General features: G+C 52.6%; 5 protein-coding genes and 1 long non-coding RNA gene across 6 annotated transcripts; 1 reads left to right on the top strand and 5 right to left on the bottom strand.

Moving 5' to 3' along the window:
- On the bottom strand, positions 1-1,050 carry RNF186 (ring finger protein 186). Its single transcript, XM_066564175.1, has one exon. The coding sequence runs from the start codon at positions 919-921 to the stop codon at positions 1-3; it is 921 nt and encodes a 306-aa protein (XP_066420272.1). The 5' UTR covers positions 922-1,050.
- A 3,641-nt stretch (positions 1,051-4,691) lies between these two features.
- OTUD3 (OTU deubiquitinase 3) lies at positions 4,692-13,402 on the top strand. The gene is made up of 8 exons (XM_066564056.1): positions 4,692-4,864; positions 5,878-6,026; positions 6,757-6,869; positions 10,352-10,474; positions 11,156-11,281; positions 11,878-11,974; positions 12,214-12,395; positions 12,727-13,402. Exons 1-8 carry the CDS (start codon positions 4,692-4,694, stop codon positions 12,898-12,900), a joined length of 1,137 nt encoding a protein of 378 aa, XP_066420153.1. The 3' UTR covers positions 12,901-13,402.
- A 3,330-nt stretch (positions 13,403-16,732) lies between these two features.
- Positions 16,733-18,032, bottom strand: LOC136565508 (basic phospholipase A2 caudoxin-like). The gene is made up of 4 exons (XM_066564129.1): positions 18,005-18,032; positions 17,712-17,859; positions 17,392-17,498; positions 16,733-16,875 (listed from the first exon to the last, which is right to left on the bottom strand). The coding sequence occupies exons 1-4, from the start codon at positions 18,030-18,032 to the stop codon at positions 16,733-16,735; spliced, it is 426 nt and encodes a 141-aa protein (XP_066420226.1).
- A 3,585-nt stretch (positions 18,033-21,617) lies between these two features.
- On the bottom strand, positions 21,618-22,418 carry LOC136565510 (uncharacterized). Its single transcript, XR_010784873.1, has 3 exons — positions 22,354-22,418; positions 21,900-21,956; positions 21,618-21,725 (listed from the first exon to the last, which is right to left on the bottom strand). It is a non-coding gene; the product is annotated as an uncharacterized lncRNA (long non-coding RNA).
- Positions 22,419-22,725: 307 nt separating this feature from the next.
- Positions 22,726-23,595, bottom strand: LOC136565509 (basic phospholipase A2 homolog). Its single transcript, XM_066564130.1, has 4 exons — positions 23,556-23,595; positions 23,144-23,288; positions 22,927-23,033; positions 22,726-22,850 (listed from the first exon to the last, which is right to left on the bottom strand). The coding sequence occupies exons 1-4, from the start codon at positions 23,593-23,595 to the stop codon at positions 22,726-22,728; spliced, it is 417 nt and encodes a 138-aa protein (XP_066420227.1).
- A 2,350-nt stretch (positions 23,596-25,945) lies between these two features.
- Positions 25,946-27,837, bottom strand: LOC136565549 (phospholipase A2, membrane associated-like). The gene is made up of 4 exons (XM_066564189.1): positions 27,801-27,837; positions 26,970-27,114; positions 26,644-26,750; positions 25,946-26,091 (listed from the first exon to the last, which is right to left on the bottom strand). Exons 1-4 carry the CDS (start codon positions 27,835-27,837, stop codon positions 25,946-25,948), a joined length of 435 nt encoding a protein of 144 aa, XP_066420286.1.

The following is a 27,837-nucleotide window of genomic DNA, read 5'->3' as shown; positions in this document are numbered from 1 at the left end:
TCAGGCCACAGTAACAACGTGGATCTCCTTGTCACAGGAGGCAGGGGAGTCCTTCTTGCACCTGCAGTGGAATTTAGGAGTGCAGCAAAGCACTATAGACATGAGCAACCCCAAAGTAAGCAGGAGACAGATTACCCATTTCACCGTCCCCGAGTACATGAAGGGGAGGATGAGCATGGCGAGGATCACCCCGAGCAGCAGGAGCAGCAGGAGTCTCTGCACAGCCTGGCTGCTGTGTGCTGGGCTGCTTTCCTCTGGGTTCAAAATGTCCTGGCTGCTCTGAGTCCAGCTGTTGCCATCCAGCCCCATGGCACAGATGTACACCTCAGGGTTTGAGTCCAGGCTCTCCAAGCGCTCCAGGATCTCTTCTTTATTCTGGAGTGTGCGGATGAGCCCTCCTGACACGAAGGTGGGTTTTCTGCAGAGAGGGCAGGTGATTGTCCAGGTGCTCTCCTCTTTCCTGAGGATCAGCTTGAGGCAGACAGCGCAGAAGGTGTGCTGGCAGTCCAGGAGCTTTGGGACTCTGTAGATGCTGTACTTGTTGAAGCAGATCATGCAGTCCATGTCTGGGGTGGCTGTGTCTGAGCACTGGAGGTTCAGGTCCAACGTGCTCATTTCGGGAGAGTTTGTGTCTGTTAGCACAGCAAGCGGCCGTGAGTTTGGAGAGTCTCGTTCCAAACCTGCTGGTTTAAAGGCAGCAGGACTGTCTGTCTCTGTTCCTGAAGGTCTCTCCATTTCTTCAGTACGCTCCTCAGTGAATCTCACTCTCTTCTCATGTTTTGAGTTTTGTGTTACGGATCCTGCTCTGCTGATTTCTGCAGCACCTCTTGCCACGGGCGCTGGACTGTCTGCCTCAGCCTGCAGTACTCCAGGAGCTGACAATCTCTTTTCCTTGTTTGGCTTGTCAGTGGATTTCTCCATGGAGATAAACCTCGGTGCAGCTTGTCTCCCCTTAGCTGAAGGATTTCCCGAGTCTCTGGCTCCTTTTATGTGTTGCTGTATTCCTGCTGTATGCCTGATTGATTAGTGAGAGCCTTAAGCCAGTCATGCTCTTACAATATGATGTTTTTATGACATGGGGACCAGAGTTAATGATTGACTTCCCAGCCAAGACAGTTTACAATGAGTGATAATATCAGTGGGCAATTCCTGTCTGGAAGCAGACTCCATGGCATTAGCAGACCACTCTGACAGCCAGACACTACCATTATTATTAAATTAGAACTCTCTTAGATGAAAGCAATTTCATTGTTCTCCAAAGAGTGCTCTGCTAGACAGTGACAGGCTTGGGGGAATTATCTGTTTCTGACACTGGTGTGCTGAATGCAGTGCTTTGATTAAAGCATATGTATCAACAGCTTTGGGCTCTCTGGGTAGGAAGTTTGCTCTTGGTTTAAAAACACTACCTGACAGCACCAAGTGAAGAATGAGATTGAAATTGCTAATTTGACTGTTGAATGTCCAATTGTTATTAGCTCTTTTATCATAGGGTATCTCTTTTTTCAGCCTAGGATGACTCTTTTGTCCTGTTTGTTTTAGTCATCAGAAGGTTTCCAGTACAAACTGAAGCATGACTGAGGCTCACACAGGGTCTCTCAGAGTCCATGAAAGAGATCAGAAAACTAAAAGCAAGAGCAGTGTCCTAGAGGGTGGAACCATCTTCTTTCCTGTGGTGTTCACCAAACAACCTCGTACACTTGGGAATGCCCTTCTTGAGTGATTTTGTGAATATTCATCTCATCTGAAAAAAAATGCCTGAACAAAATCCCTCAGTCTCTAATTTCTTTCTGCCTTTTTATTTGAGCAGTAAAATACAGATAGTTTCTCAGCAAGAATCCCATGGAAGGAAGGAATGAAAGAAGGAAGGGAAGGATCAGTAATCCCAAAAAGCCAGATGAGGTCAGTGTTAGCAGCAGAAGACACACAGTACCACACTGGTAGCCTCAAGTGCACCTGAATGCTCACACTGCCCATGCCCCTGAGTCCCAGCCCCTCCACCCCAGAGAGGAGCAGCAGAAAGAAATGAAACAACTGCAGATGAGGAGGGCAAGGAGTTCAGGAAGGCTCTAATCTCATGAACTCGGTGGAGGGGGATGAGGTGAGAAGAACTTGTTCTTATTTGCTGAGAAATAGAAGGTTTGTCGTAAGCAAACTTCGTCAAAGTGCCTGAGCCCTCCTGTGTTTCTGCTGATGTGGCACATGGCGGTGCTTGATGGACTTTTGGATTGCCCCAAATTTTAGGAGCCTGAGTATCTCTCAGTTGCAGAAGCTGGTATCAAAGTGCAGGAATGTCTGGAAGTAGGCTGGTGAACTGCAAGACTCACTTATCTTTAAAAAGAAAATTTTCTTTTGCATTTCATATTCAAAATTGTCTTTGTCAGCAAGTTCATGCTGTTAAAAAGATTCGGGAAAGCAGAAAACAGACTTGCCATTATTGCAATAGTTTAGAAACTTCAGATTTTCCCATGTCAAAAATGGAAATGTCTTAAAATCTCCTGATTTGTAATTACTAGAACAATATAAAAACACCTTGCAGATGTTGGAAGTTGGAACAGACACCAAGAGGGACAACTACACTCCCAACATAAAAAGTTTAGAACTGGTTGGGATGAATCTATGCTCCATGTCTATCTGCTCTGTGTTCTAACAGTGGGTGAGGGTGACTTGTCTGTCTTTTGTGCTGGAAAAATAGTTTTTTCTTGTCCTCCACTGACAAAGTTTTCAGCCAAGCCCTGATTCCGGCTCCGCTTTGTCTCTGGTGTCACTGAGTGATGCTCCCTGGCTGGCATGTGCCTTGTGCTTATCTGAATTGCTCACAGCCCATTAATGCTCCTCTGGCTAATTACTGTCTCATTAATCATTTGCAGTCAGTTTATGTACTCATGCTGTTTTCCTGCTTTTAGTGTGTTTGCATAACAAACTGTGTTTCTATGAGATGCTTTATATGGAATTGTTTATAGCAGGAAATAGATATAAAAGAGCAGTTGTGTCATTCCTAGTAAAATCCTCACGTGCCACAAGCCAGACATCCCAGAAGATACTGGGGATACTCCTGTGAGCTTCTCCCTGTGCTGAGCTGTGCTTCAGGCTGTCCTGACTCTGGACAAGAGGAACAGAAAAATGACATCCAGCTTAGAAATCCCTGTGGTGTGAAGCCTCTTACTGCATTCCTGGGACTGTTCTGTTCCTCACAAAGCGTTGGGATGTGCCCTCTGAGGTAGGGATTAGAAATTCATAGAATCCCAGATTGGTTTGGGCTGGAAGGGACCTTAAAGCCCATCCAGTGCCACCCCTGCCATGGCAGGGACACATTCCACTGTCCCAGGTTGCTCCAAGCCCTGTCCAACCTGGCCTTGGACACTTCCAAGAGGATCCAGGGGCAGCCACAGCTGCTCTGGGCACCTGTGCCAGGGCCTGCCCACCCTCCCAGGGAAGGATTCCTTCCCAATATCCCATTTGTCCCTGCTCTCTGGCAGTGGAAGCCATTCCCCCTTGTCCTGACACTCCAGGCCTTTGTCCACAGTCTCTCTCCATCTTTCTTGTCAGCTCCCTGACGAGAAAGGTACTGAAAAGCTGCAATTAGGTCACCCTGGAGCCTTCTTTTCTCCAAACGGAACAATCTCAGTTCTCCCAGCCTTCCCTCATGGGAGAGGTGCTCCATCCCTCTGCTCATCTTGGCCTCCTGTGGACTCGATGTGCAGCAGTTCTGACAGCACCGGGCAGTTTCTGTCCCGATGCCAGCAGAGGAACCCAGAGTCACGGGGACAGCAATGCCCTGGTGGCTGCTGCTGCTGCTGCGTGATTCCTTTAACCGGTTCCTGTGGGACACGTGGAAAAGCCAAAGAGCAGGAGGCTGGCAGGGAATCCTCCCCAAGAGCCCTGCTCCAGATAAATCACCCATCTTGCTGTGCCCCTTTTCCAGCATCCTGTGAGGCGTCTCCCTCAGTGCTAGACGAAGCAAGACGCGGAGCCTCAGTTTATTACACTTATCACATTTAATTAATCATCGCTGTCTCGGCTCCGCAACTGCCCTGCCGCCGGTGTCAGCCCTGTTCTCCTGGTGCCACCTCGCGGGTACTCCATCTGCTCAGCTCCCTGTTTGCTGGGGGTTCATTTCGCAGCGGTGATTTGGGGTTGAGCAGCGGGATTGGGGCTGAGCAGCGGTCATTTGGGGTTGAACAGCGCTGATCTGGGCCGAGCAGACACGGTGTGCGGTGGCGTGTCCCGGTGCAGAGCGGCAGCAGAAAGCGCCCACCCGTGAGGTCAGAGCCGGGAACTTTGCCGGGCAGCAGGGAAATGCTCTTGGGCGGGGGGAGTGCAATTAGCAGCAGAGGCCAATTAGCGGGAAGCCAGCAGCTTTTGGTACAACATCGGTGACTGTGGCTCTGCTTTCCGCAGCCTCCCCAGCCTTTCCTCGCGGACACGCCGCTGCGCCGCCCTTCCCTTCGCCGCTCCCGCTTTTCCACGCGCAGCCTCAGTTTCCCCCCGGGACCCCTCTGTGCCCTCCCTGCTCCTGCTCCTGCTCCCCCTCCCCCGCTCCTTCCCCCTCCCCCCCTCCTTCCTCCTCCTCCTGCTCCTCCTCCTCCTCGAGGCTCCCCGGCCGGGCGGGCGCTCACGTGACCCCGTCCCGGCGCCGCGGTCACGTGAGCCGCGCCCGGTTGCGGTCACGTGGCGCGGCGGCCCCGGCGGGGATGTCACGCAAACAGGCGGGCAAGGCCCGGCCCGCCCCCGCCGCCAGGAAGGGCCGCCGGCCCCGGCATTCCCCCGCCGGACCGGCCCCGGGCTCCGCTGCGGGCGGCAGCGGCGGCCTCGCCGGGCAGCTCCGGGCCCTCGGCCTCAAGCTGCGGGAGGTGCCGGGAGATGGGTGAGCGCCGCGACGGGTGTCGCCAGCAATCCCGGGGATTCTCCCGACATCCAGCCCTGAAGGCTGAGGGCTTCCTCCTCCCCGGGCAATGTGAGCCCGTGTTCCCGGGGCCAAGAGCTTTCATTGATCACACGGGTGTGAGCCCGTGTCTCCGGGACCGAGGGCTTTCATTGATCCCGGGGTGGGAGCCCGTGTCCCAGGGGCCGAGGGCTTTCATTGATCCCGGGGTGGGAGCCCGTGTCCCCGGGACCGAGGGCTTTCATTGATCCCGGGGTGGGAGCCCGTGTCCCCGGGACCGAGGGCTTTCATTGATCACACGGGTGTGAGCCCGTGTCCCAGGGGCCGAGGGCTTTCATTGATCCCGGGGTGGGAGCCCGTGTCCCAGGGGCCGAGGGCTTTCATTGATCCCGGGGTGGGAGCCCGTGTCCCCGGGACCGAGGGCTTTCATTGATCCCGGGGTGGGAGCCCGTGTCCACGGGAACCGAGGGCTTTCCTCTCCCGGTTGAAGTGGGCCCTGCGCTCCGCAGGGATGAGGATTTCCCCGCCGTGCCCTCAGGGATCTCTGCTGTTCTCTGCGGTTCTGTCGGGCCGGACGGCTCGGCCAGTCCCAGCCCTGGTGCCCAGGGGGCCGGGGGCTCCAGTGTCCAGCGGAACTGAGCACAGGAAGGGCCATAAATGTTCTTAGGGAATACTTTCACCGCGTTTTTTTCTAGAAGGTGAAAAGGTAGCAAGCGTTCCTGCTGAGAAGTTGCTCAGTGGGGCATTTGTTTGTCCTTCGTTGCTTTATGTCCCTTGTCCGGTGTCAGTGTGGGACAGTTTTACCATGACACGATCACTCAGACCCAGCCATTCAAGGCACAGGGAATGAGCAGGAAATTCAAAGCACAGGGAGCGAGCGCTCCTCCGCATTCACAGCCTCGCTAAACCGGGCAGAATGAGCACAGCCCCTTTCCCTGTGACCTGTATTCCTTCTGCTGCCCCAGACACGGCCACTCCTCATTCCCTCTCTGCAGGAACTGCTTGTTCCGGGCGCTGGGGGATCAGCTGGAGGGGCACTCCCGGAACCACCTGCGCCACCGCCAGGAGACCGTGCAGTTCATGGTGCGGCAGCGTGCCGACTTCGAGCCCTTCGTGGAGGATGATGTGCCCTTTGACAAGCATGGTATGGGCTCCGTGGGACGGCCTGGGAGGCATCCGTGTGTTATGCAGTTCCTTACTAAGCAGTTCCTCATCCCAGAACTACCTTAGGGCTCCTCTCTAGTTTTCAGAAACAGGGACTTCATGTTTATGGCTCTTGTGGTGTTGTGGGAGGGTGAGCTGTTTAATCTTCATTGAATTTGTCCTGGACATTATTTAAATTTGGGAGAAACATGGAGAAGGAAAGAGAGACCAAAAAGGCAAAGAGTAAAAATTAGGTGTTTTCAAAAGGAACTTAAGAAAAATTGTCTCGTTCTCCTTGAATACTGGTGGGTATTTGGCTGTTTTGGTGAGTGGCTGATTTCTTTGGGTTTCTTTCTCCTTGGCACTCAGTATTTCCTCCTGGGAAGTGAAGGGAGGATCCAAACCAGAGACAAATACAGCCCTTGATGTGTCAGGTACCATGCAGATGATGCACAAAGGTAGTTTGGTCATGCAGTACATGGCACTCCTCCTTCTGAGCTAACAGAGCCAGTGGCCTTGCTTTGTCTAAGGGTGGAGTGCCTTTTTTAGAGATTTCTGTGGTCCTTTAGATGCACTACCTCATGCTGCAGCCAAATTCTTGTTTCACAGGTGGGATTTCCCTTCCAGAATTTCTTGGGCTCATGTTGAAATCTCACCCCTCATTATCCCTCCACTGCTTTTGGAAGTATCAGAAATTAGGTTCCAACTCTTGTGAATGTTTTCTCCTTTAGTTGCCAATTTGGCCAAGCCTGGTACTTTTGCTGGCAATGATGCTATTGTGGCCTTTGCAAGGAACAATCAAATGAATGTGGTTATTCATCAGCTCAACACTCCACTGTGGCAGGTGAGACACAAAGCTTCTACATTTTTGCCTAATTTTTACCTGAGGGATATAAATACTGTGTAAAATTCCTGATTTATTAAAAAAGAGCATTAGCTGCAATGATCTGGGCATGGTGCAGAGCTGTGCTTGGTTTTTGAAGAGAGGAAACACTTGAGATTTTGGCTAGGAGGAGAGGGAAAGAAAGAAAGAAAACAGTGAGTGCCTGAGAGATGGGTATGTGGGGGCAGAACAATGTGTTTTACTTGGGTTTTAAGCTATGACCTTCAGTGCCATGCTCTGTCTCCTCAAGGTCAGACTCCATTTGAGCTGAGTTTTCTGATAGGAATCCCAGAATGGGTCAGGTTGGAGGGGACCACACTGGATCTCTGGTCCTGTCTCCCAGCCCCAGCTTCCTCAGCCTTTCCTGGGCAGAGAGATGCTCCAGGCCCTTCCTCATCTCTGCAGCCTCCACTGGCCCTGCCCCAGGAGCCCAGGGCTGGACACAGCACTCAGCTGAGTGGGACAGAGGGACAGGGTCACTCCCTGACCTGCTGCCAGTGCTCCTCCCAGTGCACCCCAGGGCCCCCAGGACACTCTGCTGGCTCCAGGACAGCTCATTGACCACCCCAGGTCCTCCCTGCAGAGATGCTCCAGCAGGTCACCCCTGCCTGTGCTGGTACTTGGGGCTGTTCCTCCCCAGGGGCAGGACCTGCATTGCCCTTGTTGAACTTCAGGTGGTTCTTCCCTGCCCATCTCCATCCTGGTGAGTCCTTCTGAAGGGCAGCAAACCCTGGAGTTTGAGCTAGGCTTAAGGAAACCTGTGCAATAAGACTCAGGAAGGTGGAAATGAAGGTATAGCAGGGCATGCACTGTGTTGGAGTGAAGCTCCATCAATTCTGCATGGGATGTGGAATGCCAAGGTTTCTGACAGATAGAGAAATGAGGTTTTAAAATAATTTTTAAAACCTTAAAGTGGTGTTTAATCAACTCATGGAAAGAACTGTGTGGTGTGTTTCCTCTGACAGGGACACTGAAACTAGTAATCCATCAGGTCCCTTGTTTTCTCTTTGTTGTTGTTTTTCCATGGCAGGTGGAATGGGTCCATGCTCAGTCAGCCTGGTCTGCAAGTGAGAATCTGTATTCAAGCCAGGATTGTTTCTGGCCTCTATTTACAGACAGAACCAATGAAGTGTATAGATTAAACAGGGCAGTAAAGATAAAAAACCAGATGAAAGCTGTCAGTAACATCTTAACTGCATTTAAAACAGCCTCACGTGGATTCCTGAAATGAAACAAGTTTTAAACTCTCATTTATGGGTAGCCATGGGCAGAGGGACAGGTGGGTGAAGTACCTGCAGGGGAGGTCACAGGGGTGGTTTTCATGTGTTGTTCCTCAGTGTTATCACTTACTGCAGTTTTGTTGTCCTTGATTCTTTCATCTCCTCTCAGTGCCCATGTCAGGGTGTCAGTACAGAGTTTGTGATGAGGTTCTGTCCTGCCTGAGCAGTGCTGTTAGTGAAGGGTTGTGTCAGGCCCTTGAGAATGGTGTGAGTTAGGAGAACTCTCATGAAAAGCTCTTTGCAGGTGGACATCTCTGTATAGAATTGTTTGGTCTTTGAACACCCCTTAACTTTTTTGATAGTGACTGTAAGTTATAGAATTGTTAAAGTTGGAAAAGACCTTTAAAATCATGGAGTTCAACTGTAGACTCAAGTTAGCTGAGATTTGTAGGTTATTTATTTATTTATTGGCTTTTTGGATAACAGGCTTGGTTTTTTCCCCTCTGTTTTTAATCTGCAGCTCTAATTTACGTACCAGTTTTAGTGTGTTCATAGAATGAGAGGATCCTGGGTTGGTTTGGGTTGGGAGGGACCTTAAAGCTCATTCAGTGCCACCCCCTGCCATGGGCAGGAGCATCTTCCACTGTCCCAGGCTGCTCCAGGCCCTTTCCAGCCTGGACTTGGGCACTGCCAGGGTTAGGGTTAGGGTTTAGGGTTAGGGATCCCTGCCAGGGAGCCAGGGGCAGCCACAGCTGCTCTGGGCACCTGTGCCAGGGCCTGCCGACCCTCACAGGGAGGAATTCCTTCCCAATATCCCATCTAATCCTGCCCTCTGGCAGTGGGAGCCATTCCCCCTTGTCCTGACACTCCAGGCCCTTGCCCACAGTCTCTCTCCATCTTTCCTGTCAGCTTCTTCAGGCACTGGAAGGTCACACTTAGGTCACCCTGGAGCCTTCTCTTCTCCAAGCTGGACAATCCCAATTCTCCCAGCCTTTCCTCATAGGAGAGCTGCTCCATCCCTCTAAATCAATATGGTGGCCTCTTCTGGGCCCACTCTAGAGTGGAAAGAGGCTTCCCTAATGAGAGCTAAATTGGCTCATTTTCAAATCTTTCAAGAGCTTTGGGAGTTGTTAGATGCCTGTTCAAGCTCTGGCAGAGGAGAAATGTTTAAAATAAATCTTACCAAGTTTCTGCAGTGGAATAATTTAATAGAATAGAAAGCAGGAGTTAAGTGTAACCAAGTGTTGGGTTGGAACCTGAAGGCAAGCAAGGGTAAAATATAAAATAGATGAATGGAGAATTATTTGTTGGAAAAAACCTGATGTCATTAGTGCAGCACAGACTGCAGGCAGGGCTGAAAGGTGCCTTGGTGGGTGGTCTGGGAGCTGAGATAAGGCAGTTCACAGACGTAAAAGGGTTGGGAAACTCTGGAGCCCTGAGCAAGGAGTTCTGGTCCTTTGCTTGCTGACGTCTGGAGAGCTTTGGGTGAACTTGGGCTGGCAGGTCAAGCCAAGCTGGTCTGCAAGTGCAGTGGGATTTTCTGCATTCCTGGCAGGAGCTGGAATGGTGTATAACTCTTATCTAATAGTTTGAGACACTGATAATCAGGGTAGGAACTATTCTCACATCAGTACAGATAATACTCAGAGCAGGAATTTTCTGTGGAAATTGCTGTAACTTGGTGCTGACAAAGCAAAGCAACATTTGGTTGTTAAACAGTGCTCCTGAATGGAGTTAATACATTTTCATGGATTTGCTTTCTTTTAAAAACAAAACACAGCTGCTTGGAATGCTGTTAAAACAGCATCTTGTCCCAACATCAAAATTTACTCTGAGTGACTGTTTCCACTGTTGCTGTCACTTGAATGGCCTCTCTTCCCTCATATTTGAGAGTAAAATGACATGGTACATTCCCTGGGAGATCTTGCTGAAGCTGGTTCTGGGAAGATGATCAGAAAACAGATAGCTCCTGAGGAAAGTTCAGGAAATAGTTCTGAGCTTTCCAGAAAAATATTTTCATTCCACATTTTGTTTGTTCTGATAAGTGCCCGATATTTTACATCTGGCTTTCATACCTCCTTCTCTTCCTGCTTCAAATGCTCAGCAGCCACGCACTTGCCTCCTTCCCGGTGTTTGCCATCGCTGCAAAAAACGAATACTCTGAGAAATGAGGTGCTGAAGCTGATTCCAAATGCTCATTTGCAGTTTGTTTCTTTTGTCGAGATCCGGGGCACGGACAGGAGCGGCGCCAGGGAGCTGCACATCGCCTACAGGCACGGGGAGCACTACGACAGCGTCCGCAGGCTCAGCGACGACTCGGAGGCGCCGGCCCACCTTCGGATGGAGGTGGGCTCTGCTGGAATGAGCCAGCTGGGGGTGGCACACGGGGCTGGGCAATGCTGCCACTTGATTTCCACTCTCATTTGGGAGGGAGGGAGGAGCGGGGTCGCCGTGTTGTGCTGGGAGAGCAAAGCCCTGAGGTTGTAGCTCATGCTGCTGGCTCTCTCAGAGGGGCTGTGAAGGAGGATTCAGTCTCTGGGCTGGAAATGGAATCAAAGCTGATGCTGTGATGTGGGCTGTTTGGAAGCAACTTCATCTAAATGATGCAATCGTGCACCTCAAATGGAAAAACAGAGGGAAGGGAGGAAAGAGCTGGAAATGCAACAGAGCTGGATGTAGTTGTCTTCCTCATATCTCCTTTTTTGATGTTGAGGAGTAATTGTGCTGTGCTTGAGGTTCTCTGCACACAGCTGAGGTGTGGTATTGTATTAAAAATATTCAATTTAAAAGCTCATTTATTGTGATTCATGATGTTGTAGTGCACTGGAGTTTGTTCAGCAGTGCAGGAGATAAGGGAAGCTCTCAGCCATGGTGGAAGTTACACAGTTTCCAAGAGGGTTTGACATGGGATGTTCCCAAGAAAAGTGTGCCATGATGATTACTGTTGCTAGGATGTCAGACTTTGTTGGATTGCATGCTTGTGTGATCTGCTGGGTGTGTGATCTGCTGGGCTTTGCTCTTCTTCAGATGCTTTGCAAGAACGATTCCAATAAGCCAGAGGAAGTGAAGCCACAGAAGGGCAACTCCGAAGATGAGACTGAGGTGGAGATGGAAGATGCTGTACAAAAAGTGTGCAGTGCAACTGGGTGTTCAGTAAGTATCAAGGAGCCATTCTGGGCTTAATGTTCAAACCTTGATACATGGAAGTAGTCCTGGGAAAAGTTGTAAAAACCACTCATCTTGTACAAACTTGTACATCTTGTACAAACCATGGCCATCAATCAGGGTGCATCTCATCCTAGAATCAGCCCTTAAATGCAGGTGAAATACCAACTTTTTTGTGGATACTTGATAATTTTGGAAGGTTTGTCTTGAGGCTCTCATAAAAATTCACTTGGAAACAAATTCTGTAAGTTCTGAAATCCTTTGGGGGTATTGAAGATCCCTGATAATTGGATAATCTGTGACTCTTGGCTGTTGGCACTGTGCAGGTGCATAGAACAGAAAGGGCCAAGAGGGAAGCATAGCTGTTTTCAGTGTAAGCTTTTTCTGATAGCTTCAGGAATTTAAGGTTTTTTCTGATAGCTTCAGGAATTTAAGGTTTTCCCCCCTCACCCTTTCAGAAATGAAGCACAGACCAACTGAATGATCATAAAAGCAGAAGCCCCCTTTCAGTAGTGCAGGTGTTAAGTGTATGGGGGTCAGAGATTTGAACTTCCTCAGTGTTCTCCTTCCCCTCTTGTGGACAGGACATGGATTTAGTAAGCCACGTTCTTGAGGTGGAGGACTACAACGTGGAGTCTGCAATATTTGCCATCTTGCAGATGAAGGAAGGGGAAGGAATAGGTGAGTGCACAGTTTGTCACCTGGGGCTTTGGTGACTGTGATGTTGGTGTTGGGGACAGGAGCAGGAGAGGTGGGGTTTGTGTGCTGCCACTTCAGCCTCCTGTGCTCAGGAAGGTTGTTAGTGAGGGCAGCTTCAATCCAGCTTCCAAAAAGCCCCAGGATTTCTGGGGAAAAGAATTGGCTGACAGTGCAACAGCTCCTGGGTAGAGCATGTCTGAGGAAACCTCTGCTGTTGGCAGGTGCTGAGGAGCAGCAGGAGCCCCTGGGGAGGGAGCAGAAATCCTGCAGCAGGACACTGTGGGAAGAGAATGGAACTGGTTCAAGAATCTTTGGAAATCAGAGCTTCCATCAAGGTGAAGCGGAGACCAACAAGGGACAAGCTGGATCCAGGGAAGAGAACCAAGCCAGCAGAAACCCAAAGGTGTGTGAGGGGTTTGGCAGCAATGTGAGCACCCCTCAATGACTGGGGGATGCCTTAGCATTGCTTCCCCAGCAGCTCTCTTCTCCTTTCAGTTAAAAAGAGCTTCTGCTCACTGCATTTTGTCACTGCTGCAGCTGTGAGTGCTCCGCCACAAACATTTCCTGGTGACACGCAGCACTCTTCCCTAAACAACTTGGAATAAAGTCCTGATAAATAGTTAGGAATGTCCTCTGGCAGCTGCCTTGCTATCTGCTTGTCTCCTTTATTACTTTTCCCTGGCTGAGCAGAGCACGTGTGGTTTGAACTTTGTGTTTTCATCCTTCCCTTCCAGGTGGCCAAGAAGCAAAGGAAGGAGCAGCAGCGGCTGGAGAAGAAGAAGCGGCAGGAGGAGAGGCACCGGCAGAAGGTCCTGGCCACCAAGAGGGACAGTGCAGACACCAGGACAGAGACAGAACCAGCCAGCCATGTCACCCTGGTCAAGGCCATGGCTGCCCTAAACATATGACTCAGTGCTCTGATGAGAAAAGCAAATAAAACTGATGAAGACAAAATTCCCCCAGGAGAATTTCCAGGCACCCCTGTTTATCTTGAAATCCATCTCTGCTGGGATTTCCAAACACAAGAGAACTTCCTCTTCCTTTGCTTGTGGGGAGGACAATTGCTCATTGATTCTGCATCAACCTGTGGTGAGAAAAGTTGTTTAAACTTTTAAGAGGAAGTAGAGACTTGGGTCTGTAATCTTGGAGTCACAGGAAGGTCTGGACCTTTTCTTCACGCAACAGTGTCAGATTTATTTTGACAGCTCTTGATGTGCCTGGTTTTGTTTTGTTTTGGTTTTTTTTTTCTTTTATTTGGTTATGCCTGGAGGACCTTTATTTTACCTTGCTGTCAGGGTGTCAGACAATCTCTTAACAAATCTCAACTCAGGAATATCTCTAGTGGATCTTTTTCTATTTAAATTCAAATAAAGTAAGAAAACAGAGTCCCAGAATCCTTTCCAAAGCAAAGTGTGTCAGCCAGCACTCATGTCTCAAACATGACATTCCTCTTTTGTTTGCCATGCAGGAATACAGTGACAAGTTTTAATCTCACTAGAACTGCTGGCATTGCACTGAGCAGGTTCAGAAGTGATGAATACATGGAGGGGAGATGGGGATTGCTGCATCCATGCTTGCTGGGGTTTGGGATCAGCTACTTTATGATGAGACCTGTAGGAGGGAAAAAAACCCCAAAACAATAATCCCAGTGGACTCAAGAATGCAGAGCTGATTCTTCTGACCTGGTAAAATGTGACAGGAACAGGCTTCAAGTTTCTGATGAGTGGTGTTACTTGGACACCTGGAATCTTGTCCCCTTTGCCCTTTCTAGAGCTTTTGGGCCACTCCAGGGCTTTAGTCCAAGTCAGGAGCTGGATAGGTGTCAGTCTCCAAATGAAATTAGTACAGCCAAAGGACCAAGAGTCCTGGGAAGAACCTCCCAAGCAGCAGTGATCCCTGGGAAACCTGCCTATTTCACTTCAGAAATCAAGCTTTTTTCCAGGGTAGGTTTTTTTTCTTCTTAAATTCCATTTTAGTGAGGTCACCAAGTAGGATGACAGCTTGATTCTTGTGATGTTTTCCACTGTAGGACTGAGAATTTGGATAGAGGTGAAAGGACTGTGGGATTGATCAGCCTTTGATTTATAGCTCACAGGGTTTCAGCTCCACTCAGGTTTTTGGGCTTGTAACAAGCACTAAGCTTGAAGAAAGCACATGTGCACTTACACACTGAGACACCTCATCAGCCAGGGCAGAGGTGAAAGGGATTTTTTAAAAGTGGGGAGTGTTGCATTTGAAAAACTTGTCTGTGCTTAAAAGTTTAAAAAATCAGCATGGAACTATTAATGGGTTTTTTACTGAACTGCCAAGAACTGGGCTGATACTTGAAGAATAAAAAGGAAGGACCTCTCCTGTAAGAACTGGTGGTGTAGGAATTCCTTTTTCTCCAAGACAGTCATTTTTACAGTAGTGGGAAGGGAGGTGAGTCACAGCTTAGTGGGGAGAAAGTGCAAGTTCTTTCAGGGGGTGATGAATTGTGGCAGCAGGTTTGGCAAGGCAGTGCAGGTGACTCTGTCACCCGTGTCCTGCCCTGTCCTGTGTTTTGGTCTGAAAGGCAGCTGTGTTCTGCAGGTTTGAAGAGATAAGAAATTGCAGTTGTGCACTGTGAGTTAGAGTTTTGATCTCAATGAATTGGGGTTTTGTCCTGTGGAGCCAGAGCTGATAAGACATTTGTTGTTGGCTGGAGGCCAAGGAGGGAACCCAAACCTCACCCCATGGTGTGCAGGGTGAAAGGAGGGTCTGCAACAGCAGCACCAACAGCAAAGGGAGAGACTGGCCCACAGCTCGTGGCCTCTGATACATGGAACAAAATCTGGGGCTGAAAATGCTTTCATTTCCAAGTGTAATATGATTAAAATAAACTCTTAATGTGCTGGGCTCATAAATCTTGACAAACCAGTCAAATTCCCTTTATCTTGCCAGAGTAGCTTTGTGCCTGCACAGCCATTCCATAGCCAAAGATGTTAAAACTGATTTTGTCCATTTCACATTTTTCCCGTTGAAATTTCCACATTCCCAATGTATTTTTTTTTTCCTAGGGAATCTTTGTGCAGCATTCTTCACAGAACTCAGTTTCTGCAGTGAATTTGCTTTAAAAACTGATGGTGGGTTTTCCTGGGAGGAGGAAGGCAGGCAAGAGAGCAGAGCAGAACAACTGTGATTCATCCATGATGTGTGTTTACTCCTTGGTGGAGCTGAGTGCTCCGTAATCCACGGGCCAGGGGTGGACAATAAGCCCTGGATGTTCCCCTGGGCTCTGAGGAGGATGACTGTTTGTTCTTAGCAGCTGGCTGACAAATATGAGGGTGTTTTGGCTGTTGCTGCAGCAGGGTCACTGTGAGCCTCTCAAGGGCAAATCCGCAGCAGGAGGATGTAGAAAACCACTGTCCCTGCCTCCTGTCTCCCTCCATCATCTTCCCTGGACTTATTTTCCCAAATCCTGCCCCTGCAGGTCAGGAATTCAGTTGAACTGGAAGTTGTAAGCATTTGGGCAGGTCCTGGCTGACCTCCATTAGCCTGGCTGTGTATGGGAAGGGTTTTCTGCCCGTGCTGTTCTGTGTCTCCTTTCCCTTGTTCCTACGTAGGAGCTGCCTTCTGGTTTATCTCACAGCTTTGCCACATTTGCACCCATGGCCTCCATGCCTGCAGAGCTTTGGGAGCTGCAGAAAGGGAGAGAAATTGGGCATGAAGAATGCTCCATAATCCAGAGTGGGATAAAAGAAGATGGTTTGTGCTGGTGTTGAGCTATGGTGGTTCCTTGGAGCTTCCTGGGTGCAAGCAGCAGCCTTAGAAGGCAGCATTGGCTCTGTCTCAGCTTCTAGAATCCTTATTGCCTGTAGAAAATGAGAAGAAATGGGTGGTTTGGAGTTATAAAGATACCACATTTACTGCAGGAGCTTGAAGCAGGGGTGCTGTTGCTTGTAGTGAAACACTTAACCAAGGCAGGAGCCCTCAGCACTGATGTGGAAATCAAATAAATTACCCTTAAAACTCCTTTATTTTAGGCCAATCACATCTCACACCTCCATTACAGCTGGAGGTGCCTCCATTGAGGCCCAGGGTACAGCCAGCCCTGGCTTGTTAGAGGTAATTAGGGCTAATTTGGGATCATGTGCTGCTGTGGTGTGGGACAAGGTGGCTGCATGGAGCTGCAGCCTGAGGAGACATCTGTGTGCAAGAAAGAGCCACCTAAGCCTCTGAGACCCCCCCCACTGGGCTCCCCTGTGCCTGCAGTGTGTGTTAATTGCTATAAAAGTCATTAGAAACGGGATGGGGCTGGATTGTGGATTGAGGCTGAGCTCCTGGAGAGAAGCTGGCCTTGGAGCCTGCTTTGGGTTTGGGGTGCAGCAGCCACTTGCTGTTTCTGTGGGCTTTTTTTCCTCTGGAGCTTTTAAGATTTACTGGTTGGCCGCTAGAATGTTACTTCTGGTCATTTTTAAAGAGAAAGTATATGCAGGAAGGAACATTTTCTTCAAAAAATCAGCCCTCAAGCTCCATGCTGTTACCTACCCCTTCCACCACTGATTCCCAAAACACAACACTGGCCACAGTTTTGAAACATATCTTTATTTGCAGGGTTTACCTGATTTTTATGAGTTATTCAACCATGGGAAGCAGGTTTTCCCTGTGCTAAGGCTCTGGGGAAAGGTGCTGGACAATTCTTCAGTGCCCCAGGGAAGGCAGAACCCCCCAGTTCTGATGGTTCCTGCCAGGTTTGGAGCTGGGCCATGGCAGGAGTGCCTAGCAGGAGGGTGTCTTGCCCCTGCACTTGGAGTTGGGGTAGTTGCTGTAGGATTTGTGGTAGGAGCCGGCTGCCCTCTTGAAGCACTCCACCGCCCTCTTGTCGCACGCACACGTCCGCTTCTGGCACGAGTTCCCCTTTCCTGGAAGAAAATTGGGGGCAATGGAGGCAGCTGAAGGGTGTGAGGGTCAGGGGGTGTTTTTTGACCGTCCTCACAGCCCCTCTGTTGAGTTTGGGGTGTCTCAGGTGGTCTCGTGTCTGGGGTGTGGAGCATTCACTTCACTTTGTCTCTGATGTGTCTGCGGGTGTTTCCCTGGGTCTCTGGGATGTGCTTTGCTGTGGTCTGTGCAACAATGAGCACTCAGGGCAGCTGTGCCAGGTCCCCATCCAGCATGAGAGGCTCCTCTCAAACCCTTGGTGTTTGGCCTCTTGGGAAGGACAAGGCCCCTCCTCAGGGAAGTCCCCAAGCTCTAAACTTCACCATAATCCAGCAGATGCTTATTTGCCTTATTCCTGGCACTTTTCCTGTATTTCCACCCACTTCACTGTGTGTGATTTCCAGGCCAGGATGATCTAAAGGGGATGTTGGAAGCCAAGCTCCCCGAGTGTGGGTGGCTGTGCCTCCCTGCTCAGAGCTCTGCCCCCGCCCCGCTCTCACCGCAGGTGATTTGGTTTCTTCGGAAGCTGTAATTGTAGGTGGTCGTTTTGGGGCTGCAGCCGGACGCGACCAATTTCTTGTAGCAGCAGTCGTGGGCGTGGCAGCACCTGGGGGCAGGAGAGCCGAGGTCAGGGACAGGTGGGACAATAAGGTAAAACATCAACCACTGCATCTTTGCTGCCACTGCACCGCTTCTACCGAGGCTTTAAGGACAAGCAACAATTTTCTCATTGCTAATTCCCCCCTCAGGAGCAGGACCCAGATTGCAGTGCTGTACCCAGGGAGGTGAGGAGGGCTGGGGCTCTGCCTTGTGCCAGTACCTGTCAGTGGCATCCAGGGGCTGTTTGGAGCCGCCCCAGCCGCAGTAGCAGCCGTACCCGTTGTAAGCCAGCGCCGATTTCCCCGTCTTCTGCTTAATCATCACTGCAAACTGGGCCAGGTTGCAGCTGGCAAGGGCCAGTCCTAGGACTGCATAAGGGAGGGTTAAAAGCACCAGGAAAAGCAACCTCCCATCCCACCTTTCCACAGCAAAAATGGGATCTCACCATCCCCACCTGGCTGTGGACAGGGCCTGGGAGCTTTCCCGGGGTGGGAGCTGGTGGGGGATACTCACAGAAGAGGAGCAGCGAGAGGAGCTTCATCCTGGCACTGGCAGCTCTGGGGTTTGGTGAGCCCAAGGTGCTGCTGGTCACACCTTTTATGGCTGTGCACCCTCAGCAGGGCCCCTCCTCTGGGGAGCCCAAAGTGGGCAAATATTGACAATCCTCACCATACTGGTCCCGCTGCTGTGCAGGTGTCCTGGCACTGCTGGAGGCTGTGGGATGCCTTATATGGTGGAGCTCTTGGCAGGAGGGTTTGGATGTGTGGGGTCTTGGCAGGAGGTTTTGGATGTGTGGAGCAGCCTGGGGCTGAGTCTGTGCGTGGCTCTGGGCGTCTCAGCGTTCCCAGTGCTTCCCTGAGTAAAATGAGAGAACTTGAGGGAGAACAGGAACCATTTAGTATGAGGTGTCCTTGCCCATGGCAGGGGGTGGAATGAGGTTGTCTGAGGAGTCTGTGATTCCATGATCCACTTTCTTCCTGGATGACAGATTTTTTTTATGCCTTGGCTAGAAAACACCATTCTGTGTCTTACTGTTTCCATCCTGACTTAGCTGGGCAGGGAGAAAATGCAGCCAGTGCAAAGATTCCTCCCCTTCCAACTTACCAGAGTGGCTGAGATGCAGCATTGGGAGTGGAGGAAGGTCCCATGGTCTCCAGAATGGCTGTTGCTGGAGATGGAGCTGAGCAGAGGCCATGGTTGGTGGTTTTCTTGCTAGTGGGGCTTTTTCAGTGCCCAGTTCCCTCCTGCATGTGGGGATGCTCCATCCCTTTCCCCATGTGTGCTGGGCACGGTGTTTTGCTCTCAAATACCTCATGGCATGAGGTGTGTGGTTCACCTTTATTTAGAAGCAAGATAAGGCAAATGGCAGAGAAGAAAAAATGCAAGTGATGTATGATGGAAAGCGTGGGAAAAGAGGCTGCTTGTGTCGTTTGCTTGGGGAGAATCTCTGATTAAATTGGTGGTACTGAGCAATCAGTTAGCAGATATCTTCTGGCAGAGATTGCAGCTGCTTTGTGGTGCTTTTTGGGGAACCCCAGCATGGGCTAGCACTGAGGCAGGGGAGGAAATCCCCACAGGGCTGGCAGGGAAACTGAGGCAGGGAACAAGGATGCAACTTGTGTGGGAATCAGAGAGATGCTGAGAGAAGGGAACTCAGCTCAGCAAAATCTCTTCCCCCCTCTGGCATGGGCCCTTTGCCTCATCAGCTCTCTGGGCTAATTTAAGTAGTCTCCTGGGGTGGTGTTGAGTTAATTGGCTAAACCAGGATTTGCCATAATTCAGGGTTTTCCAAGTCCACAACCAGTTTTATCACAGGGCAATAAGGGATATTCTTGTCCATCAAAGTGGCTGAGCTCCACTGAGAGTCTCTCCACCCCAGCCCCTCTACCTGTGGCAGGTTTGCAGGATCCCTTCCCCAAATGGGAAATAATTCCCCCCCCAAGCCAAATGCCTCCTGGGAAGCTGTGGATTTTGTTTCATAGTATGAAAACCACAACTCTTGCAGCCCAGTTTATTGCAATGCTCTGTGGGGGTGCAGCATCTGAGCCAAACCATCAGCATTTGGAAGATTTGTATGAATGGATTTGTACAGCCGGATGTCCAAGCAGGAAAATTCACGGATGGTTAAAATTCACCCAGAATTTACAAAGGGAGAGTGTGATTCAGTTTGTCCCAGCCTGCAATCTGTCTGGGCTGTCTGTGCTCTCGGTGAGGATTTGATCCTTGATTTATGCCCTGCAATTATCAGCTGTGGGCACAGGGCTCCTTCCTCCTCTCCCCCGGGACTGCACACGGAGATTCTCTGATTCCCGGGTGGCACTGCTGATTTCAGGGCTATTTCCTGGTGCCATTGATTGCAGCTATGGGGCAATCCAAGATGGGAATTCCAGCTGGGTATCAGCCCCTGAAGAAAGTGTTTTGTTGCCGTTTCTGTGGCTTTATTTCCTTGCTGAGCCCCCCTAAGGTGGTTTGGAGCCTGGAGACCTGCCGGGGTCAGCACCCCAAGGTACAAAACCTGGGGATGCTGAAGTGGGGGGAAGCAGCCGCTGCCTGAGCTGCCTTTTCCTAAGGAATGTGCTCAGGGTTATTGCAGAATTGGGCCAAAACATTCTTTTCTGGTGAGATCTCTGTTTTGCTCAGCACTGGGTGTGACGCAAGCTCCCGGCCATGGTGTCACAGCAGAGATTTAGGGGATCACAGAATGTCTTGAGCTGGAAGGGACCCACAAGGATCATCCAGGTCCAAGCCTGGCCCTCCCACGCCATTGTGCCTGCCCCCAGCCCTTCCACCAGCCTCATTCTCCCTCTTTCAGGAAAACTGGACCTTTTCAGAGCCTGAAGGTTTAGAGCTGAGTTGGGGCAGTTCAGGGGTGAGTTGTGTCACCTCTCAAGTGTCGTTTTTGCTGGGTTTCAACAGGAAACCTGTCTGAGAGGTGAGGGGTGGTCACTGGGCTCAGCTGAATCACTGCACGCTGTGAACCGGTGCTTTGGGCTCTCTGGTTTTATTTTGGAGCAACAGGAGGGAATTTGCTGAGAAGCAGAAGCGGAGGGAGCGGACAGGCTGCCAAGGGGACGCTTCCCATCCCGCCCCTCCCGGGACAGGGGCAGGGGTCCCCTCCTCCCTTGTTTTGCTGTGCTGGACCTCAGGGAGCGCCGCTCCCCCTCCTCGCATGCGGCTCCACCGGAGGGTTCCTGTCCTCGCCTGGAAGCCAAAAGGCCCCGAGGGGGAGACTCGCCAGGGCTGGGAGGCGCTGCCGGCGCCGTCCCTTCGCCGATCAGCCCGGAGATGGTTCCGCAAAGGGAGTTCTTGCTTCAGCAGCGCCCGGCTCGTCCCCGGCACCCGGCGCGGCGGCGGAGCTGAGCCCGGCCCAGCCGAGCCCGGCACAGCAGCATCGCCCTCTCGCACCTGCAGGCGCCTCGCTGGCAGCGCGTCCCCGAACCTGCGGCACCGACAGCGAGCCTGAGAGCTCCGAGCAGCCCGGGAAGGGGGCCGCGGACAGGGGATGGTGCGGGAAGGGGCGTCCCGAGCCCCTTTGGGCGAGCACTCACTGCAGGACGGGATCCCCGCCCGGGGCGCAGACAGGGCCTGGGCCGGTCCCGCCGGGCACCGCCGCGCTGCCAGCCTGGCATAGCAGCAGGCTCGGAGCAGGCAGCACCTGCGGGAGGAGCAGAGCCTGGGCTCGTCGGGAATGTGGCACCGGCTGCTGCCGCCCCAGCTGCCACAGGCTCTGCCAGCCGGGCGGGAGAGCCGCCAGCTCTGCTTCCTCCTGCTCTGGATCGCCCAGAAGCTTCTGTGTCCTGCCCGTTCCCACGCCAAGGCTCTGCCTCCCCGTGCAGGCCCTGCCCCGCATCCCGGCTTCAGGAACGTCCCCCTGCTCTGGTGCCATCCCACGGACCGGGCAGCTGTCACTGGCACCGCCCTGCCCACTCCGGGATGGAGTTAGGGGTGAACCCTGCATCACTTTCCCTGCTTCCCGAAAACCTGACTCCTTCCTGCTGCTGCCAAGCACCCGGTCTGCATTTTGCAAAGCTTCAGCGGGGGCTGCTGGGGTGGTGCAGAGCCCCGGGGTTACCCAGCGTTAGCCCTCTGGGGCAGCGTTGCCTGTACCGATCCACCGAAGCCCTCGAGGTGCCCCATCCCCTGTAGCATCCATGGGCAGTCAGGTTTCCTACGGTGCTTCCCTCGAGTCCCGGTGTGAATGGGCGTGGGTGCTTCCCGTGCGCTGTGAACACACCTAGAGTGACCGTAAAATGTGATTTTTTTTTTTTGGTAAGTTATGTGTCTCTTATGAGTTATGAGGCCTGGGGAACTGGGGAGCGAAGGAGGCTTTGCTGGGAGTCCCCCTGAGGAGTGCACAGGAGTTTGGGGATGAGCCTGGCTCTCGTCTGTGGGTCAGGGATGCACTTACAGCAGGCAAACAGCGTCATCAGCACCAGCAGGACCTTCATCTTCCTCTCACCTGGGCCTGGGAGGAGAAACAGGGGACAGGCTCAGCCAGGCAGCATGGCCAGTTTGATAGGAGCAGCCGTGAGAAGCTTCCTCTGAAATCGGATCAACGCCAACATCTGGAGGGAGGAAAGCAGCTGTGCCCCCTCGCATCAGCGTTGCTGCCTCTTGGCCGAGAGCGAGTGGTGTCACCTGAGCATCCCCCAGCTCCTGTCCCACCCCTCCAGCACCTCTCACCTCCCGTCCCACCGCTTTTGGCCCCCAGTGCAGCTCTCTCGGCGCAGGGCAGCCTCGCACCGCTTCCATTTGGAAGCGATTTCGCTTTTCCTACCGGCACGGGCCGCTCGCTGCCTCCTCCCAACATCCCCCCCGGATTTTTCTGTCCACAGCAGCGGAGTGAGGGGGGTGTCGCTCACCAGGGATGGTGCTCGCTGTCCGTCTGTCCTCCCGGGGAGAGCCTGCCCTCCGTGCGCAGCCCGCGAGCTCCAACTGGAAGCTCCAAGAGGATTCGTCTGTCCCAAAGCCAGGAGCGCTACGCCCCTTCCCCCGGCCAGCCCCCCTCTGCCGCGGCTGACGCAGGGGCCGAGCCCGAGTTCTTGGAAAGTTTTGGGAAGATGTTGATTATTTACGGGGATTTCTCTCCCTGCCCAGCAGCAGCTCTCAGAGGACCGGGGACGTTGAACACGAGCATTGTTTATTTCCGCGCTGATTTAATTTACAGCGGCTCTGGTGTGGCCAGCACAGGCAGAGGGATGAAGGGCGATCCCGACGCCGCATCCCAGCTCCCATCACCGGCACAGCCAGTTGGGGTAGAGCCGGTAGCGTTTCTTGTAGCTCCTGGCGTTTCTCCTCAGGCACAGCGCCAGGCTGCGGTCGCACTCACAGGACAAGAAGGAGCACCGGGAGTCCTGACCTGCGGGACGAGGGGAGCCCAGGGTCAGCCCCGGCTTTGGGGGGGCTGGCACCCCCTTTTCCAGGGCCCTACTCACCGCAGGAGAGGCTGCCGTAGTGCCAGCTGTAGGAGTAGGGGCGTGTCTTGGCATCGCAGTGGTACCTCTGGAGGTTCTCGTAGCAAGCATCATGCAGCTGGCAGCATCTGCACAGGAGATTGAAGCTTTAGGGGATGGCATTTTCTCCCCCTCATGCCACAAATTTAAAAATATTCAAGAACGTGTCTATGCAGGGGGTTTTTAAGTGGATTCTCACCTGTCTGTAGCATCCTTGGGCTGCCCCCTGCCCCCCAGCCCGCAGTAGCAGCCGTAGAAGCCGTAATACAGAAAAGCATTTTTCCCTGTTGCCTCTGAGATCATCTGGTGCAGCTGCAAGAGGTTCCCGTGGGCTGGGGACAAGCCTGGAGGGGGGAAATCAGGGAGACCACTGATTCCCTGCCCCCTCAAGAGCAGCTCCATCCCTCCAGCCCCCAAACTGGCACCAGGGTGGGGATGTCTTAGAAATTATAACACAACAGAGAGGAAATGTGTTCCCACCTTGGCACGGGAGAGTTGTGGCATGTCTGGGAGAGCTGGTGATGGGGAGAGGTGGAGAAATCACCAGCCTGGTCCTAATTTCAATGGATGTAACTGCACAGAGAGCCTTGGGGCTGAGAGAGGACACTTACCCCACACAAACAGCACGGAGAGGCCGAGGAGAGAGTTCATCCTTCTAATGGCTCTGGGAGAGGAAACCAAACCATTCTCTGTTATTCCAACCACCTTCTTTCTTTCCTCATCATCCAGGAGCAGAGGTTCTCCCTCTCTCTGGAGAGTAGGAGCAACGAGGGGGTAAAGATGCCCCCTTGTTTCAGCACAAAGCATCAGGGATGGGAAGCAATGGGAATCAGATGGGGGAGAGGTGAGAAAAAGCAGAATCAGGAGAAAAGGAAAAAAATTGGGGGGATATTCAGCCCTCAAGGGCTGCACCTACTGCTCTTCTGGGCTGGCATCTCAGGCAGCATCTCCTGCAATCCTGCTTCCCAGCATGGCACTTGCCCAGCTTCTGGTGGAAGGAGGAAAAGAGGGAAAGCAATCCTCCATCCCCACTTACCTTGGGAAAGCCCTGCTGGCCTGCAGTGCCCTGCAGCCAGCTGTGCTTCCTTTATATACCTTGCTCCCATCTGCCTGGGTCTCCTTTGACCCAAGTCTTGCTGACTGGCCTTCCCTGCAATGGAGAAGGTGCCATCCTTCCCCTTCTGAGGAATGCCTGAAATCCCCTGAGGGCCCAGCCCCGTACCCCACGCACGGGGTGGGTGCTGGGTGGGATGAGGTGGAAAAGCAGCGTCACTTCCAGCCTGAGGAGGAAGCAAACACACTCTGCCTCGGTCAGAGATGCCTCCTCCTCTGCCCTTCCCAGCACCAAGGAGCCACATCAGGGGGGAAAAGAACAGATCTGGCTCAAGCTGGGCATGGACACAACAAGTTTGGGGCTTTCAAGGAGGTGTAAGGTGGCTCAAGGAGAGTTATCACTTCTTTGGGCAGCACTGAAAGCATCTCTAAATGTGCAGTTCCCAGAGTCACGAGGCTGGGCAGACACTGGATGATTATACCCTCACTCACCATGAGAAAACAGAAGCAAAATTAATCTTCTGAGGTGAGAAAGTCCAACTTCCCTTTATTTCTCTCCTTGTGGTTTTTCCACCCCCTCATTACACCCTCCTGCAGGAGCCATTCAGTCATCAACTGCCCTCCTAAATTAGCACTTGTCTAATAATGTAAGTGGTCAAGGTTTTGAAGTCTTCCTTCCTCTGTGGATGATTATTCTTTAACCCTTATTTCCAAGAATTATGGAATCCCAGAGTGATTTGGTTTGGGAAGGACATTAAGGAAGGAAGGTGACTTGTCTGTTTTTTGTCTTTTGTGCTGGAAAAATAGTTTTTTGTTGTCCTCCACTGACAAAGTTTTCAGCCAAGCCCTGATTCCGGCTCCGCTTTGTCTCTGGTGTCACTGAGTGATGCTCCCTGGCTGGCATGTGCCTTGTGCTTATCTGAATTGCTCACAGCCCATTAATGCTCCTCTGGCTAATTACTGCCTCATTAATAATTTACAATTAATTTATGTACTCATGCTTTTTTCCTGCTTTTAGTGTGTTTGCATAACAAAATGTGTTTCTATGAGATGCTTTATATGGAATTGTTTATAGCAGGAAATAGATATAAAAGAGCAGTTGTGTCATTCCTAGTAAAATCCTCACGTGCCACAAGCCAGACATCCCAGAAGATACTGGGGATACTCCTGTGAGCTTCTCCCTGTGCTGAGCTGTGCTTCAGGCTGTCCTGACTCTGGACAAGAGGAACAGAAAAATGACATCCAGCTTAGAAATCCCTGTGGTGTGAAGCCTCTTACTGCATTCCTGGGACTGTTCTGTTCCTCACAAAGCTGTTGGGATGTGCCCTCTGAGCTAGGGATTAGAAATTCATAGAATCCCAGATTGGTTTGGGCTGGAAGGGACCTTAAAGCCCATCCAGTGCCACCTCTGCCATGGCAGGGACAACTTCCACTGTCCCAGGTTGCTCCAAGCCCTGTCCAACCCGGCCTTGGACATTTCAAAGAGGATCCAGGGGCAGCCACAGCTGCTCTGGGCACCCTGTTCCCCAAACTTCTAGCTCCACATTGGGATAGATGTGTGAATTACAGCCCTGTTGGGACCATGGGAGTTTTGGGGTGTCAGGCAGATGATGTGGCTGAGGGATGTGGAAGTGCTCCCCAAACTGGGCAGCCACCATTGCAGCCCTTACAGAAAAACACCATGGAGAACCAGTTTGCATCCCTTTTATTGTATCTGATATCTTTGCTGGGAAATGAAATCAAGAGAGGAGGAAGGGACACAAAAGAGGAAGCTGGTGCATCTTTCCAGGAACTGGTGGGGTCTCCATTCGTGGTGTGTGTCGCCTTCTCACCCTGAGCTGCACCTCACAGGGAGCCTCGGGGGCTCTGCCTTTAGTGAGCCCCCAGCCCAAGCTTTTCTTGCTGGGGAAAAGCAAAACCTGGAACTCAGTGTGCAGATTCGCCCTCCTCAGCACTGGAGCTTGCTGCCTTGGCACTTGAGCTTGAAGTAGAAGCGGTAGGAATTGTTGTAGGAGTGCAGGGAGCTGGCGAAGCACGAGGCCACCGCGGTGTCGCACAGGCAGGTCTCCCTCTGGCACCAGCTCTGCTCGGTACCTGCGGGGCGAGCACGGAGCCCTGCGGCGCCTTTCCCCCGGGGCAAGGGGAAAGAGCAGCGTGTGCCGGGACTCGCCCTGCCCACACCCTCAATGCCCGTTTAATCATCGCGGCCGGGGGAAACGGGGCTGGATTCAGCCGGGCGGGAACGGGGCTGGATTCAGCCGGGCGGGAACGGGGATGGATTCAGCCGGGCGGGAACGGGGATGGATTCAAACGGGGAAGCCCCTGTGTGTGCTCTGCTCCGGGGATGGGGATGGGATGGGGATGGGGATAGGGATAAGGATAGGGATAGAGATAGGGATGAGATGGGATGGGGCTGGGGATGGGGATGGGGATGGGGATGGGGATTGGGATGGGGATGAGAATGGGAATGGGAATGAGGATGGGGCTGGGATGAGGATGGGGATGGGGCTGGGCATGGGCCTGGGGATGGGGATGGGGCTGGGATGGGGAAGGGATGAGGATGGGGATGGGAATGGGGATGGGGACTGGGCCTGGGAGGGGGCTGGGGGTGGTGCTGCTGCTGCCCACTGCCTGGTCAGCACTCACTGCAGGTGATGTTCCCATCGCTGGAGGTGAAGCTGTACGGGGTGATCAGGGGGCTGCAGCTGCCCTCCCTCAGCCTCCTGTAGCAGCAGTCGTGGGCTTGGCAGCACCTGCGGGGACACCAGGTCAAAGCGCGGCCCCCAGAGCCCCCCTCGGCCCAGCTGGAGGCCAGGGGAAGGTCCAGCCTCAAACTGAAGGCGACGAGCAAGAGGAGGTGGCAAGGGAACGGCGGGAGCTGGCTGGGGAGCGGTGCAAACCCCTCAGCGCTGGGAGGCAGCCAGCGAGCGCCTCCTCGGGAGCTGGGGGCGTGGGCCCGCTCCGGTACTCACCGGTCGGTGGCATCCACGGGGCTCCCGGAGCCGCCGATGCCGCAGAAGCAGCCGTACCAGCTGTAGGACAGCAGGGCGCTCCTGCCCGTGGCCGCCCGGATCATCCGCTCCAGCTCCAGCACGCTGCCTCCGGCCCCGAGCAGCCCTGGGGGCACAGCGGGGCTGCGGCAGGGCAGGGAGCCCGCGGGCATCCCTGCACCTCGCACCAGGCACGGGCATCACCCTGCTCTGGCACTGCCCAAACGGGTGCGTTCAGGAGTGGAATCGTGAGAGGCTTTATCCCCTCCTCCAGAATTACGGGATCATGGAATGGTTTGGGCTGGAAGGAACCTCCAAGCCCATCTGGCTTTGCTCCACCTCCTGCCATGGACAGGGACCCCTTCCACTGTCCCAGCTTGCTCCAAGCCTTGTCCAACCTGGCCTTGGACACTTCTAGGATGGGGGCAGCCACAGCCAAAGCCTCCTCTCAGCCACAGCCTCCTCTCAGGGAGGATGGCTTTTTCAGTCTGGCTTTTACAGCCTCTGGATTTGGTCTGGCACAAGATATTTTAGCCCCTAGTCCGGCTCTGCCGTGCTGCAAACTGCAATCCCCCATCACCAGGATCAGCCATGGGCCTGGCACAGGCAGGAAAGGTGACAAAGGCTCCAGGGCCTCCCAAAAGAAATCTGCACATCCCAAAGGCTCCCCTTCCCCAGCCCTCCAGGACTGCAGCAGCTCTACACGAAGCACTGGAGAGAAACTGCCAGATTTAAACAAAAACCTGAACTGTGCACAAAGGCTCAGGGTTTGTAGGTGGATTCTGGCCTGGCCAGGGACAGCAGGGCACTTACCACAAGCCAGGAGCACGGCAAGGAGGAGATTCCTCAT

This window comes from Molothrus aeneus, chromosome 21 (assembly GCF_037042795.1).
Source record: "Molothrus aeneus isolate 106 chromosome 21, BPBGC_Maene_1.0, whole genome shotgun sequence".
Classification (NCBI taxonomy): Eukaryota; Metazoa; Chordata; class Aves; order Passeriformes; family Icteridae; genus Molothrus; species Molothrus aeneus.
Note: the sequence above shows the minus strand (reverse complement) of the source record. Positions and strands in the feature narration are given on the sequence as shown.

Coding starts and splice junctions, on each gene's coding strand:
- RNF186 (XM_066564175.1), bottom strand. CDS start 921: ATGGAGAAATCCACTGACAAGCCAAACAAGGAAAAGAGATTGTCAGCT.
- OTUD3 (XM_066564056.1), top strand. CDS start 4,692: ATGTCACGCAAACAGGCGGGCAAGGCCCGGCCCGCCCCCGCCGCCAGG. Junction 6,027..6,756: donor TGTGCCCTTTGACAAGCATG/GTATGGGCTCCG, acceptor TTTCTCCTTTAG/TTGCCAATTTGGCCAAGCCT. Junction 10,475..11,155: donor CGGCCCACCTTCGGATGGAG/GTGGGCTCTGCT, acceptor GCTCTTCTTCAG/ATGCTTTGCAAGAACGATTC.
- LOC136565508 (XM_066564129.1), bottom strand. CDS start 18,032: ATGAAGCTCCTCTCGCTGCTCCTCTTCT. Junction 17,860..18,004: donor CCTCTCGCTGCTCCTCTTCT/GTGAGTATCCCC, acceptor TCCCTTATGCAG/TCCTAGGACTGGCCCTTGCC. Junction 16,876..17,391: donor AAGAAACCAAATCACCTGCG/GTGAGAGCGGGG, acceptor ATTTTCTTCCAG/GAAAGGGGAACTCGTGCCAG.
- LOC136565509 (XM_066564130.1), bottom strand. CDS start 23,595: ATGAACTCTCTCCTCGGCCTCTCCGTGCTGTTTGTGTGGG. Junction 23,034..23,143: donor CCCAAGGATGCTACAGACAG/GTGAGAATCCAC, acceptor TCTCCTGTGCAG/ATGCTGCCAGCTGCATGATG. Junction 22,851..22,926: donor CTACGGCAGCCTCTCCTGCG/GTGAGTAGGGCC, acceptor CTCGTCCCGCAG/GTCAGGACTCCCGGTGCTCC.
- LOC136565549 (XM_066564189.1), bottom strand. CDS start 27,837: ATGAGGAATCTCCTCCTTGCCGTGCTCCTGGCTTGTG. Junction 27,115..27,800: donor TGCCGTGCTCCTGGCTTGTG/GTAAGTGCCCTG, acceptor CTGTGCCCCCAG/GGCTGCTCGGGGCCGGAGGC. Junction 26,751..26,969: donor CCCGTGGATGCCACCGACCG/GTGAGTACCGGA, acceptor GTGTCCCCGCAG/GTGCTGCCAAGCCCACGACT.